General features: G+C 36.0%; 1 protein-coding gene across 1 annotated transcript; it reads right to left on the reverse strand.

Annotated features, from left to right (window-relative positions):
- Positions 1-8,455: 8,455 nt before the first annotated feature.
- Positions 8,456-14,828, reverse strand: LOC311624869 (utrophin-like). The gene is made up of 3 exons (XM_084888456.1): positions 14,725-14,828; positions 10,419-10,554; positions 8,456-9,165 (listed from the first exon to the last, which is right to left on the reverse strand). The coding sequence occupies exons 2-3, from the start codon at positions 10,527-10,529 to the stop codon at positions 8,977-8,979; spliced, it is 300 nt and encodes a 99-aa protein (XP_084744582.1). The 5' UTR covers positions 10,530-10,554; positions 14,725-14,828; the 3' UTR covers positions 8,456-8,976.
- Between the last annotated feature and the right edge of the window lies 1 nt (position 14,829).

Raw genomic sequence — 14,829 nt, forward strand, 5'->3', positions numbered from 1 at the left:
ATTCCAGTTGGAATCCAAATGACAGAGTGTCTCTTGGATCTGAATAGCTTCAGGTCCAGAAGCTTGTGTAGTAACATCTGGTTGTTTCTTGTGAATGACTGTGATCTGCTCTCCGAGCTTGTCCAGTTGGACTTTGATATTCTACAAATATATTGCCAAACATTAACAAGATCCAGCAAAAAGGTAAAAAAGAATGAAATCACAGATGAAAAATGTATATGGTATAATACTTACTTAATAGATAATGAAATATAATAATATTTACTAATCAAAACTGGAAACTTAAAAAAAATAATAATAATAATACCCGGTATTGACCAAAGCGTAAAGAACACTACATGATATCCCAATGGTGAGAGAAAAAAAGATCCTAGCACATGTCCCATGTGGCATTTGTCCAGAAATAAAAAAATTCTATAACATTCTGTACAGGTAATGAAGTGCTTAAGCTAAAATCATTTATGTTTTCATATATTTAAAATGCTAGTTTAAATGACAGAAATGAGCTGTCAATCAAAGCCATCAACTCTATCAGCAATTTTATTGTGACCTCATATCCTAGATAATAAAAGGCTAATATGCAAATTGACCAAACAGTAGAATGACCAGTCGCTATGATGTGCACTGACCACCAAGGGGCAGACCCTCAATGCAGGAACTGCCCTCTGGTGGTCACTGTGCTCCCACAGGGGAAGTGCTGCTAAGCCAGAGCCCTGAGCCAGGCTCATGGCTGGAAGTGCAGCAGCAGTGGCGGGTGGCAGGAGCCTAAGGATGTCCGAGGGCTCCCACACTGTGAGGGGGCGCAGGCTGGCTGAGGTACCACCTCTAAGTGCACAATTTAATGCACTAGGCCTCTAGCATAAGTATAATCAGATTATATGAACAAGCCTTAATGATACTTAATAGTTTTGTGAATTAACTGAAAACTTCTAGATCCCTAATTAACTTACAATCAATATCCCATCCCAGACCCCAACCATTGGCCAATATCAAATCATGATAGGTGACAAGATTAATGCTGACATTTCATATCCAACTGGCAGTCCAGTTTATAAGAAGGCAATATGTTTTGTGCAGGTGTTTGATTCACATAGGGGAAATAATGAACAACATAAACTGAGGAACAAAAACAGACCCTGAGACAGGGAAGCATCGATCACACTGTCAAACCTCAGAGGGAAGGTAGGAGAGGGTTGGAGTAAGGGGAAGAGATCAACCAAAAGACTTGTGTGCATGCATGTAAGCCTAACCAGTGGTCACGGACAACAGGGTGGGTGGGGGCATAGTTGGGAAGGGGTTTGGGATGGAAATGGGGAATGAGGACAAATATGTGATACTTTAATCAATATAGAAATTTTTTAGAAGTTTTTAAATCAAAAAAAAGTCTCTGAGGATGGAAAAAGTAACTGCATACTAAAAATCCACATCTACTTTTAAAAATTAATTTTTTATAATATTTCTTTGGTAAATACAGGAAAGGTTTATTGTTCATACACATTATTAAATCTTTGGTCCAAGATTTAAAAGCTACAGATCATCTAGGTAGGCACAATGACAAATTCCTTGCATTATTTCTACATTAACTGCAGCGATTCAAAGGCCCTGCCTGGAGATTTACCTTCAGAACATTTTCCTGAACAGATAAGTCTGTATACAGGTGACTGGTTAGCTCGGGAGCATTAAGTAATAACTCAGCATCGTCCATAGAACGGAAAAGCTTGGTAATCTCAACCAAATACTCTTGAGAAATAAGTGAGGCTTTAATTCCAGAAGCTAGTTGGCCTCTTCTCCTCTGTTGAATGGGAATTTCCTGTAAAATCATTAAAAATAACAATGTATATCTCTTAAAATATCCCCACAATTAACCGGAAAAAAAGCACAAGATTATTTTGTGGAAAAGTACAATACTTGGAACCAAATTTTTTAAAACTGTATTTTGATTTTTTATATTTTTGCCCTGCTTTGCTATGCAAACCCTTATCAATCTCTATTCTAATTTTCGTCTGCAGCCTAATCTTAAACAGATATGTTTCGCTTTAGGACCAATGCCACCGAAACTCATTTAGCAAACAGGAAAGCATAACAGGTTCTTTCCTGAGTTACTGAGGACAGGAAAACATGCTGCAAATCATAAACTTCCATATGAAATGAAACATTTTAATATCATTATTATTTCACCATTTTTTAAATCTCACAATTATATTTAAGACCTCAGGGCCTCACTGTTAAAAATGTAACTAAGTTAAATAAGTATTGATAACATAACAAGAAATTTAATTGGGTTTTGATTAAAATAACATACAGTAATTCAATATACAATCTTGACGCTGGAGAACAATATTATAGAACATGAATATCCTACATAAAACAATAAAAGGTCCTAAGACCCTAACTTCAGAGAAAACTAAGCTAAACTGAGTGGACTACTTATCTGCCCTAATAATTCTATTTTCTGTGTCCTCTAATCAGAACTTTCAAAATAACAAAGGTGATGGGCCACACACTTGTCCTTAAGGAGTTGAATTCTTTTACTTGTAGATGGCTACAATTTAATAAATGCTGGCTACTATTTGCAAATAACCACAGTTCATCTACTCGTGAATTGAGGTAGCTTCTTTCATAGTTTCACTGTCTCTACATTGAGCTTCTGAAAAATGATATTCCCCTGTAAGTTCAAAAGTATAGTAAAATGATCACAAATACATGTTCATTGAGTTAGTGACTCTGAAAATGGTTACAATTCCTAAATGAACCCAAAACTCAAGACCAAAATCATCGTGTAAATAACAAGATGTTTAATCTAGAGTTCTGCATTTATGTGTTACAAGAACAGACCTCGGGGGAACACCAGCACATTTATAATGTGGCTGGGATTATGGCCATTGAAAAGGGAGCTTTTCTAAAATATAATTCATAGTTTATCCACTTCCCAAATTTGGTTATTTGTAAACTAGACATTTTTTTTGACATGGTCAGGCCTCTCCATATAAACTAAAGATCCGAAGGAGGATGGTGAAGCCTGAAGAGGGGAAGACCATGACCCAGGTGACACAGCCACTGGATTGAGCCTGGTCTGAGCCATTCCCATGCATATATTGCCCAGTCAATAAATAAATATAACATTTCAAAAAGAACTTCCGCAGTGTAATGCCAAAATGATGCGCTGAGAAATGTGATCCAGTGGTATAGCGCCTCAAAATGAATCAAAATCAACAACCCAATCTTGCAGAAGTGAGGAAAACAGTCAGGAAATGTAGGGACTGCCCATTTTCACTGGTTTGAAAGTGATAATATTTTAGCTGGTTTTCTCTGGGCTCTTATAGAAACTCAGTTACTATTTAATAATGCAAGAAGGATCTAAAATGTAATCTAACACAGCTTTCTAATACTGCCAAGTTTTCAGTTCCACACTTTTTTTTTTTTACTTCGCTGGTTTCAAGACTGAGATTCTCAGTGAGAGAAGACACTCAGCCTGTTGGATCCAGTCAGTAAATGGCGCACCATTCCTGGCCGATTCACTAAAATGTCCAAATGATAGCTGTTTCCTGAAAGGATTTTAAATCCTGCTATACCAATGTGACCTTCTTGTGACATAAGATTTATTAGAACCTGATGTTTGAACACGGCTCAGTAGCCTATTCAATTGAAATATCAATCTAAATTCAATTTATATTGGTATAAGCCAATAACTTGAGTTTAAACAGGGACTATTATTTTTTAAGTTTACTTTTGAAATGTCAATAGTCATTGAAAATATAAAGTGAATCTGGATTAAATATTAAAAATAAGTTTCAATACAATTTGTACTCATTGGAATATTAGCACATTTAAAAATTAATAAACATTATTGGAATCACTGAACACATTATTAATACTATAAAATTTAAACACAGTTTCTCCCAGAAGTTAAATTTTAAAATGCACAAGAGAGCCAAAACCGGTTTGGCTCAGAGGATAGAGCGTCGGCCTGCGGATTGAGGGGTCCCGGGTTCGATTCCGGTCAAGGGCATGTACCTTGGTTGCGGGCACATCCCCCGTGGGGGGTGTGCAAGAGGCAGCTGGCCGATGTTTCTCTCTCATCGACATTTCTAACTCTCTATCCCTCTCAATTCCTCTCTGTGTAAAATCAATAAAATATATATTTAGATAAATAAATAAAATAAAATGCACAAGAGAGAGACACACACAGAGAGAGAGAGAGAGAGAGAGAGAGAGAGAGAGAGAGAGAGAGAGAGACAGAGAGACAGAGAGACAGAGAGAGAGAGAGAGAAGTGGCGGGGCGGGGCTGTCCTCGCCTGAACATCCAGGTTGTTATAAAATACCTTCACAGAAGTCAGCTGCTCGTCCAGCACTTTGGGGTTGTCGGTCTGCTGCTTCTGATCAATTTGTCTGCCAGTTTTGATTACAGTTTCCACTTCAAGTTTCATTTCACATTCAGTTCTTTGGAGTTCCTTAGAAAGAAAACATGACAAATCGCACACATCACAGTGAAAACCCGGTAACTGGAATCATTTCAGAACAAGGCTTATCCAGACTGACAGCTATGGTTTAACTACGGAGATCAAAGGGCTTTCTCTTTGCCCAATTTGGATTCAAGGGATGAGTAAAATAGCATCAAGTTTGCAATAACTTTTTTAAATCAGAGAAGAAAATAAACAAATGGCATTTATATTTGTTTCAAAAAAAACACTCAGATACATATTTTAAGTTTATGAAAGTTTATGAACATTTTCCAAAGGTAAAACGTGAAAATATCAGGACTAAAAACTGGAATGTCTATCATTTTTAAAATCATGACTTTAAAAATCCTAAATGCTATTATTAGAAAAAAAAAATCTAACTCTGGCTATATTTCTGGCTATTGGAAATTGGAAATACAAAATAATATTTTACTCCAAGGTTATAAAACTGTTGTAAAGTCCAATTTCAATATCATTCACTAGGACTTAAGGTTAAGCATGTATAACACTATATGTTCTGTTTATAGAATTTTAATTTCTGAAATATGTAACCTCCTGTATTTTACATTACATAATATATTAATATTAAAGAGTGAGGTTTTGAGTTGTAGTTTTCTTATTAACTAGTCTTATTAACTAGTTTCATAAACAGTACTGAATAAAATGAAGTTCATCTATAATTTCTGTTCATTGTCATATTTTAGGTCAATGAGATACAGTCAAATTCATTTCCATTATGTCCTAGCAATCAAATGCCTTCAACTTAAAATGTTAAGACATGAAAAAACTATCACAAGAATATATTCCAGATTAACTTTCCAATAGTTGCTGAACTACAGTACCACTAAAACAGGGTTACAACTTAATTTTTTTTTCTTTTCATTCACAAAAGCAAACACAAGAAGATAAAGGGAGATCCAAAATGAGCATAAAAAGCTATATGAAATCCTCAAAATAATATCTTCAGCTTAATTTCTAAATAGCCTAGATATCCGGAAACTTACCTTAACCTCCATTTATACCAAAGAATATGAAAATTAAGATTATACTTCATACTTAGTATTAAGTTCAGTTGCAAGGTATAAAAGATGAAAGGTAAAAAAAAATATGTGCACACACTAAAGTTAAAGAATTCTGAGATTAGTTGCAAGAAACAGGGCTATAGCCTTTCAAAGTAGAGGCGACACAATAAATAGAATATCGATTCATTTCTATGTAATTTTCTACAAGTAATTAATAGCTTATCTCTTGCCAAGCTAACGATAAGAAAAAAAGTTATTCAGTGACAATGAAAGAGTGAGAACAGATCTGGAACTGGAGTTCAACAAAGAAACTGCAAGGGAAGTTCTATCATCAAAGCCCTGCCTTGCAAACTCATCTTCTACCCTAATTCATTTCATCAAATATATTTCTGTATCTTATGTACCAATGTTAAATATCAAGGTAGTGATTTTCAGTGTACAGCAAACCTTTGACAGATGTGCTACAGAACTTTGATGCATGGAAAATCTATTATCATTAAAAATGTTGTACCTTGTGTCAGAAATAAGTGATGAACTGAGCTGGTCGTATAAGTTGGTACAAAGGCAATACAATCAGGTCTAAGAACCAAGAGGTATATCAAACAAGAACCAAGAGGTATATCAAACCAGCACCAAAGAGAGGTTCGTTGCTGGGAACTTGAAGAATTTTCCAGGATGGCAGAATTTTACTCAATAGCAACACAGCTGTGGGGAGCCCAATGATGTGTGGGTCCTTCCATGATCATTATGAGAGATTAGTCTCAGTTAAAATATTTTAGACTTTAGTGATTTTATTTTTTGTCTTTTAAAGCTTTCAAACAGGCTACCAAACTGTAATATTTTAATTGGAGTGGCAATTACAAAATGTCCCACCCATTATACTAAGGAGACCCATAATGGAAAATGGTAAGTTCTCATAACATAAAGACCTTACCTTTGGGGGGAGGGGAGTGGGGGGGAGTCACTTGTCATACTGTATGATCTCCCTGATATGTAGAGCCTACAAACACCAAACTCACAGAAACAGAGTGGAACTAAGGTTGCCAGGGGTTGAGGAGTGGGTAAAATTGGAAGATGTTGGTTACCAAGAGTACAAACTTCCAGATGTAAGATGATAAGTTCCAGGGACCGAATGTACAGCGGGGCGACTATAGGTAACAACACTATTATACACCTGAAAGCTGCTAAACTTACCTAATGTTTTGTGTCAGTTATAGCTAGAGTTCAGCCTACAATGTTATGAAGTGTTCAAATGATGTTCATTTTTAAAATTACTTAAACTCTTAAAAACCATGTCATTGATTTCTTAAGAGCATTGATATTTGGGTAGAAGTTTTTCCTACTCTTCTTTTTCTCTCATAATACTGTCTGGTCTTGCTGAAGACTACTAAGGTAGGAATGACTACAGCATTTATGGGTTACTTTCATTAAATGAAACACTACACTGCTCTGCACAATGCTTTAAGCATTGAATGAGGTTTCTCTCAGACTGCAATGAATATTTGTTAATTTTTATTTAATTTAAAGAGCAGGGAGGTTAATTAAGAGCAATTAATCAAGAGTATAAGCAATATGTTGTAAATAAAGAAATACATTTTTAAATCTCCCAACAACTCTTTCAGTTTTTATAGTCTCAGGACTATGCCATTCCAGTTCATTCTTAGAAAACTGCATACAATGTATTCCATACAACTTTCAGTAAATAAGGAATAAATCTAAGTTTCAAATACTACAATTTCCATCATTCTTTCACCAGATGAAAAATTTCAGTTCATCTTGCAATGTGAAAAGTGTTACATATATCCCATATAATAAAACCCTAATATACAAATCAATCAAACAGCCGAACAATCGGTCACTATAATGCGCATTGACCACCAGGGGGCAGACTCTCAATGCAGGAGCTGCCCCCTGGTGGTCAGAGCACTTCCACAGAGGGAGCACCACAGAGCGGATACCTATAGCATCCGGCCAAGTGGAAAGAGAAGAGTACCATATAAATAAAGGTGATCTTGTTTCCTAAAGAGAAAGTGTTACCCTACGTGATAGCTCTGCTACCACTGCAGTCTTGCTTAAGACCCTACTCCACCAACATTACTATCAAGAATGCCATCCAGCCTAGCCGTGTGGCTCAGTGGTTGAGCATCATCCTATGAACCAGATCATGGTTCCTTTCCCAGCCAGGGCACATTCCCTGGTCTCAGGGGGCATGCAGGAGTCAGTCATCCAATCAATGATTCTCTCTCATTACTGATGCCTCTCTCTCCCTCCCTCTCCCATCGCCTCTGAAATAAAAAAAATAAATAAAATAAAATAAAAATAATTATAATTAAAAAAAAAGAACGCCATTCAGTCCTTAGCTGTCTTGGCCCTTTGTAACATTTAATGCTGTCACACACCCTCCCTTGAACTCTGAACAGTCTGTATTCCTGACTTTCCTCCCACTCTCTCTGACCTTCTAAGTGTCCTTTATAAGCTCATTCTCATCTGCCCATCCATCAAATGCTAACATTCTAAAGGGTAGGAGTTTTGGTTTCTACCATTGACTCAGGCTTCTCTCCCTGGGTCCTGGTTTCTAATGGTTACATCTACCACACAGAGTTTAAAGATGCCAAGGACTCTCAAAAATATACTTTCAGTCTGGCAATTAGATATTCAGACATGTCCAAATCTAAGTCATCATCTGTCTCCTGAAACCCCCTTTACAGAGTTAATAACTAATTGATCTTTCCAGATCAGCTATCCTGATCTGATAGTGGGTTTTGCTAAGAGGAGTTACTTGACTTCCTGATATCCTAAGAACATCCATCCTAGGATCACTCCATCCATCTCTATAGTTCAGCTATAGTCAGCTTACAAAAGGTAACTTTCTCCTGCTTTACAACCTTTGACAGCTGCCCACTGCTCTCAAAGCGATGAACTGTTCTCAAGACACAGCTTAAATTCCTTGTGATGCATGGTGCGGCCTCCAGGATCTGATGTTTGCCAGCATCACTCATTTGTTACTTCATGCTGAGTCACTTCCAGGACCCAAGTGCATTGTGCTCATTCTCTGTCTCTTCTAGACCATTTCACTTGCTGCTGTTCTCTCTGCAGTGCCCTTTCCCCCACTGTTCATCTTTCCAATTCTTATTCATGCTTTACAAACTAGCTTGGAAATGATCTCCTCTGAAAAGCCATCCAGTTACCCCCTAAGGCCAGGTATATGCCCTACTTTTATATCTCTATGGATCCCTCTATGTTATAATTGCTTAGCTACTTGTCTCCCCACAATAAACTCTTTGGATTAGAAGGAGTGACATACTCTTTGCTGTATTAAAATGGTGACTGGCGTAAAGTGAAAGTTCGATTAAACCCTATTCAGGGAATGAATGACTGCATGGATGAATTAAATATCCCAGAATAGTATTTCCCAAAGTGCTTTTGTTGGAATTCTCTGCACAGTCAGCATTGGTTCTTCTTGGACATTCATAATTCGCCTACGTACAGTAAAATCAGTGAGATTCTACCATAAAGAAATTCTTAATACACACCTTATTCCAAGTGGAATTCACAGTTCTTAAGCTTTCTGACATTTTTTCTCTTTCATGTAAACTCAGACTTTCATCTGAGAGCATTTCCAGTTCAGTTCTATTCAGCCATCTGAGTTTCTCAGCTTGCACGTCCATTTCCTGGTTTAAGTCCTAAAGGTGTCAGAAGAGAGGTATGATTAGAAGTGTGTCATACTAGAGAAAGTTCAAGAACTATATTAGAAACTAACATACTTTGGGTATTTTACAAATGTAAATTTTTAACTTCTTAAGTAGACAATAAACTTCTAAGAAGCCTGAACATATCTCAACAAATTGTAATTGACACGGGAACGACCAACCTCCTGCAATGTGCACTTGGGTGCTCCCTGTCTCATAATAGAGTCATATCCTCTCCTATCTACATTGATAATTTAACATTCTGTTCTTAGATGATGCAAATGATGTCCGTTCCAATGAAAGGCCAAAACAACATAAAAAGGGTTGGATGCATCTCTCTCTACCTCATCTCTACAGATCCTATTGTACTGTCCTGCCCTTTGCAATGGCCCACAAATATTCCAAGAAAATGAATGAAATTTGTAGTTAAAACAGGAACAAGTTTGTTGGCTATTTGATGTCACATTTTGAAAAGAAAACTTAGTAATTGTTTCCCACATAGTATTTTTTTGTTGTTACTAATAGTTTCCAAAATGCCTCAATCTTACTTCTTTAGACAAAATCTCTAGTAGGCATCCTTTTAGGCAAACTTTGATGCATGCCTTTGTGTTCATTCACATACTCACCCAATTTCTTCTTTTATAAAATAAAAATATGGACACAGTATGTTTATGTTCTGCAATAAGTCTTTCAATTCTTAACACAAAAAGATATAAAATTTATGGCTATTTGATTATATTTATTTATATATCCTTACGTATTTTATATGTAGCATAAATAAACAGTTATAAACAACCCTTGTAGGTTGTAGATAAACAGAAAAGATTGTATTAATACAACCATGACCCTGGGTCTCAAGTCACTTAAGAGTTTTCTTGTTTCTACAAAACTCAACTTTATAGCTAGTAATTAGCAATTATCTTCTAAATCCAAAAGCAAAAACTTTACTTCAAAGCAATAATTTATTCTACAATGATAATGTCTACTTAAAGTATCCTAAAAACCTTAGGTCTAATACTGAGACCACACGATTTCTCATTTCTATTAGGGAAGCCTTACCTCTGCAAGAACAAAAGACAGCTGCTCTTTAGAGGGAAAGTCCAAGATATCCCTCTTTAAAGTTCACGACATACACCACAAAGCACAAAGTTTCTTACCTTTTTCTCCTTGTAATATTTTATCTTATTTTTAGTGTAACTGTGCGTGCATCAAAAAACAATTGGCAAATGTAGAGACAAACCACTTACCGTTAATTCTTTGAAATTTTCTTCCAGCTCGGTGGTGGATCTCTTTTGCACAGCATTCTCGGCCTTTGTTAACCAACAGGTAATCTCATCTGTTCTACTCTTATATTCCATTATTTGCTCATTTTTCCCATATATTCTAAAAGAAGATATTATTGAAAAATATTGGGACAAATTATCCAATTAAGCAGAAAAGCAAACATTTGCCTTGCATATCCGTACTAAGTAAGCCGCAAATGAAATGACTCCTGATAATTATTTCAATACGTTTTAATGTGTCAATAATAATGTATACATTCTGCAATGCCAATTATTTGATAATGTAAGAATTCTTCCTTTATTAAATCCAAAAACATTGAAACTAAAGACTGTTATTTTCTCTCATCATGAATATTATATTGAAATTTAATAATAAGAATTTTTTAAGCTAGATCCCACTGTTCAACATAATAGACTTTTTAAGAACCATGAAAAGTGTTTTGATCTAAAAGTATAAGAAAAGGCACATAATTACTCCATAGAGAGAGAAAAACTTCATTACATGAGATATTATTAACATTAGGTGGCAACTATTATTCCACTTTATTCACAGGAAAGAAAGAAAGGATACTGAAAATGGAATTTTTTTACAAGTATTAGAAAATGGAAATCTAGTTGGTTCATTAAAGTAAAACTAATATTTAAATATAGCCTACTCATAAAAAGAAATCTAGAAAATAAAGAAAAGTTTTAAAGGACATAAGGACACAAATAGTTATTATAAATATAAAAAAGAAACTGTCTTAATTAGATCATTTAAATGTTATAAGAATAACATTTATAAGTATATAATCCATGTGTCAGAAGATGAGAGTATGATTAGAACTCATATGACAAAGAAGATTATTTATTTTTAAGAAAGGGTTTGAAAGCTATTTAGAGCTTGGGGTGGTATCATTAATTTTATAGCTAATAATGTAAATTATTATGCAATTTTTTAATAAATTACATTGTATCACCATATTTTTATGGCTATAATTTTGTCTTTTCAACCACAAAAAAATATATATTCTAAATAAATATATATTTAGTAGAGAATCAGTAATATTTAAAAGAGGGTATTTTAATATTTAAAAAACTAATGAAAGTCACAAGTTTTTAAATTTAAGTATCCATTAGGAGGAAATACTGCTTCAAAATTAAAAACAAAAAAATCAAGAACAGTACTATTGTTAAGACTAAAAATACCAAAACAGGTAATTTACCCTCTGTATCAAAGAGTATTTCACTAAAATAACTACTTTGGAAACACCTAAAATACTATTATAGACTTGCATTTAAAAAAGAAAAAAAAAAAGCTGGCATTTAAATGTTTCATGTTTCATAATCATGACTAATTTAGTATTTTGAAAATATACCTATGAAGGAAAATAGCAAGTTATTTCAATACTGCTTATTTGAGTCACAAAATTTTCATCTGTAGACTAGCTAAATATAATCTACATTTTAAACGTTATCCTTATGAATAAAAACAAGCTTTAAATTCATGTTCTAACAGTAGACAACAATTGCTCATTAAGAAATAACACTGTGAGCTGTTGACCTGTGCAGTTATTTAACTACAGGCACTCAATACAAAACAGATTGAAACGTGCGCTTTTTCGATGACTATGATAACAGTACACATCTAAGCTCTTAAAGTGCCAACGTGGCTCTGAGTTAAGATAAATGACTAACTGAAGTGATGTTAAACCACGAATTTATAAAAACAAGCACTTTAGTTAAAATATCAGATGTTGGAGAAGAGGTACGTTATTCTTTTCTTTAAAAAAAAAAAAGATTAAAATAAGTAGTGGCTTCAATGTGTTAGTTCTGGAAGCTATAATTAGCACAGCTCACAGAGATCCATTTGAAAAAAGCTTTAGAATTTCTGTATTGTTGCTAATATCTACTATGCCAGTGGGTACATCCTTTTCTTTAGAAGACCTGGCAAATAGATAATTTTCAAGCTGGAAAGATTCCCCATGTAAACTCATGGGCATGGCATAGAAGATCCTAAGAACCTCAGCTTCCAATCGTGGCCCTGGTCCCTGAACCTTCGTCTCCCTCTAACCTTGGCAGGTCTCTCCCCTGCCATACTGTTTCATGCCTCCCTCCCACCTTTGCCTGTTCTACTTATTTTCCCTAGAAGGCCCTCCCCAGGCGGAATGTATGGGAAATGGTATAAATACTTCAAAGCTCTGTTTCAGGATCTTTCCCCTGAGAGGCCTAAATGCCATGGCTCATCACCCCACCTGGCGACAACACTGCATCTTCATCAGAACATAGCATTTTTTCCTTAAAATCTTTTCTTCTTCCCCTAGTCAGTTTGGCTCAGTAGACAGAGCTTCAGCCTGAGGACTGAAGGGTCCTAGGTTCCATTCCAGTCAAGGGCACATGCCCAGGTTGCAGGCTCGAGCCCCAGTAGGGGGCATTGCAGGAAAGATGCTTTTCACAAACACTCTAATTTAATTCTTATGACACTCCTCTACGAAAATATCCCAGTTCTTATTTACAGAGAGAAAACTCAGCTAGAGGTCTGTGGCCTTCCCAAGTTTGTACAGAACTGCACTTGAGAGCATAAGTTAGCATCATCAATAACTTTGTGTGAGACCTTGGACCGCCCCTCTCTGAGCCTCAGTTTGTAAAGCTGTACGAATGGGCCTGCTGGTGGCCTAGAGCAGGCCTGAGGAACTCCCAGCCTCTGGGCACTGTAAGGCCCGAGAAATCATTTTGTCTGGCCCTGCCAAGGCATTAGGGGTGAGTTAATTAAACATTTGACCAAATATAGCAGGCTAATTTTTAAGTTGTTAATTTTGCATGGCCTGTAAATGATGGTATAAATATCCCAATGGCCCTTGGCAGAGGAAAGGCTCCTCAACCCTGTACTAGCAGAGAGTTCGAGGGAGTTAAATGGGGCCTGTGTACAAGGTGCCAAACGCTGTCTCCGCTCTGTGGCAAACTCTCAACCAAGACACCCAAACTGCTATTGCTTCTTACCAAAACACACAAAATGATAGATGTTGTTATTCTATAAAAAACAACCAAAGGCCAAACAGTCATACTTGAATATTTTATGTTATAATATAGGCATACCTCACTTTATTGTGTTTCATTTTACTGTGTTTGACAGGAATTGCATTTTCTTACAAATTGAAGGTAAGTCCCTCAAGCCAGCAAAAAGATATGACTCATTGAAGGCTCAGATAATGGTCAGCATTTTTTTAGCAATAAAGTATTTTTTAATTAAGGTACATAATGGATTGTTTAGACAAAATGCTATTGCACACTAAATAGGCTACAGTATAGTTTAAATGTAACTTTTATATGTAGTGGGAAACCCAAAAATATGTGTGGCTTGCTTTATTGTGATGATGGATTTATTATAGTGGTCTGGACCCGAACCCACAATATCTCCAAAGTATGCCTGTATTGGACTTAAGAAGATATTAGGTTGGCCGTTCACAAAATATTAGCATTGTTCTAAAATAATACATCATCTACAGAGTTAAGATTAGCAGGAAAAAGTACCTGGAAACTTTTAGCCTACAATTACCATTAACCCACCCCAAAAAAGCTCATTCATAAGACAGAATGTATTAAGCAAATTAGAAATTATCCATTAGTTATTAACCATCTCAGGAAAATAACTTCAAAATAATTTTAAAGCAATATATAGCACATGTATAATGTTGAACTTTATAGTCACTGGAAAAGTGTTTACAACCAGAAGGTACCCTAATAAAATCTGGGACACTGTAACATAATTTAGCATAAGAACAAACAACAATACATCATATGTATCCTGTTACCTGGAAGAGTTGAGGTATTTATTATTTGCCAAGCACTGACACATATATGAGCACAGCACACCCTGTGACTAAGAACGACCTAGCAAGAGGATTACTAATGAAGATCCCAAGGTCCAGTCAGGAAATGAGCAAGTGAGAAGCCTGACCCTGAACCCCGATCTTCAGACCAGAAGTCCAGAGTGTTCTTTCAACTACTTCCAGTTCCTGCCACATGGTCACCGTATCACAATCAACAGTCAGAAATAAAAAGAGCAAGGCAAGTTTCACGTGTATCCTACTGCACAAAAAGTGGGACTTCATGGACAGCCTGAACATTCAGTTAGGAGGAGGGTTCTAAAATGCATAACATGGACAGTGCAGGTCTTAACTGTCAGTAATATCAGGCAACACGAGAACTCTGGACTTCTCTGATTGTATCTTTAAAAGGCCCTGCCCTAAATGTCTATCCTTGTGCCCTTAGCTTAGTGAGGCTCAGTCACCTTGGATGCCGATCCTTCACCTCTGCGATGATCGCAGCCCAACGTTGATTTAGGCGGTCCAGCTTGTCTTTTAAGGCGCTCCCATCCGTGGGGCCGAGTCTCTGG

The sequence above is a fragment of the Pipistrellus hanaki genome, assembly GCF_964339955.1.
Source record: "Pipistrellus hanaki genome assembly, chromosome: 6".
NCBI classification, from domain to species: domain Eukaryota; kingdom Metazoa; phylum Chordata; class Mammalia; order Chiroptera; family Vespertilionidae; genus Pipistrellus; species Pipistrellus hanaki.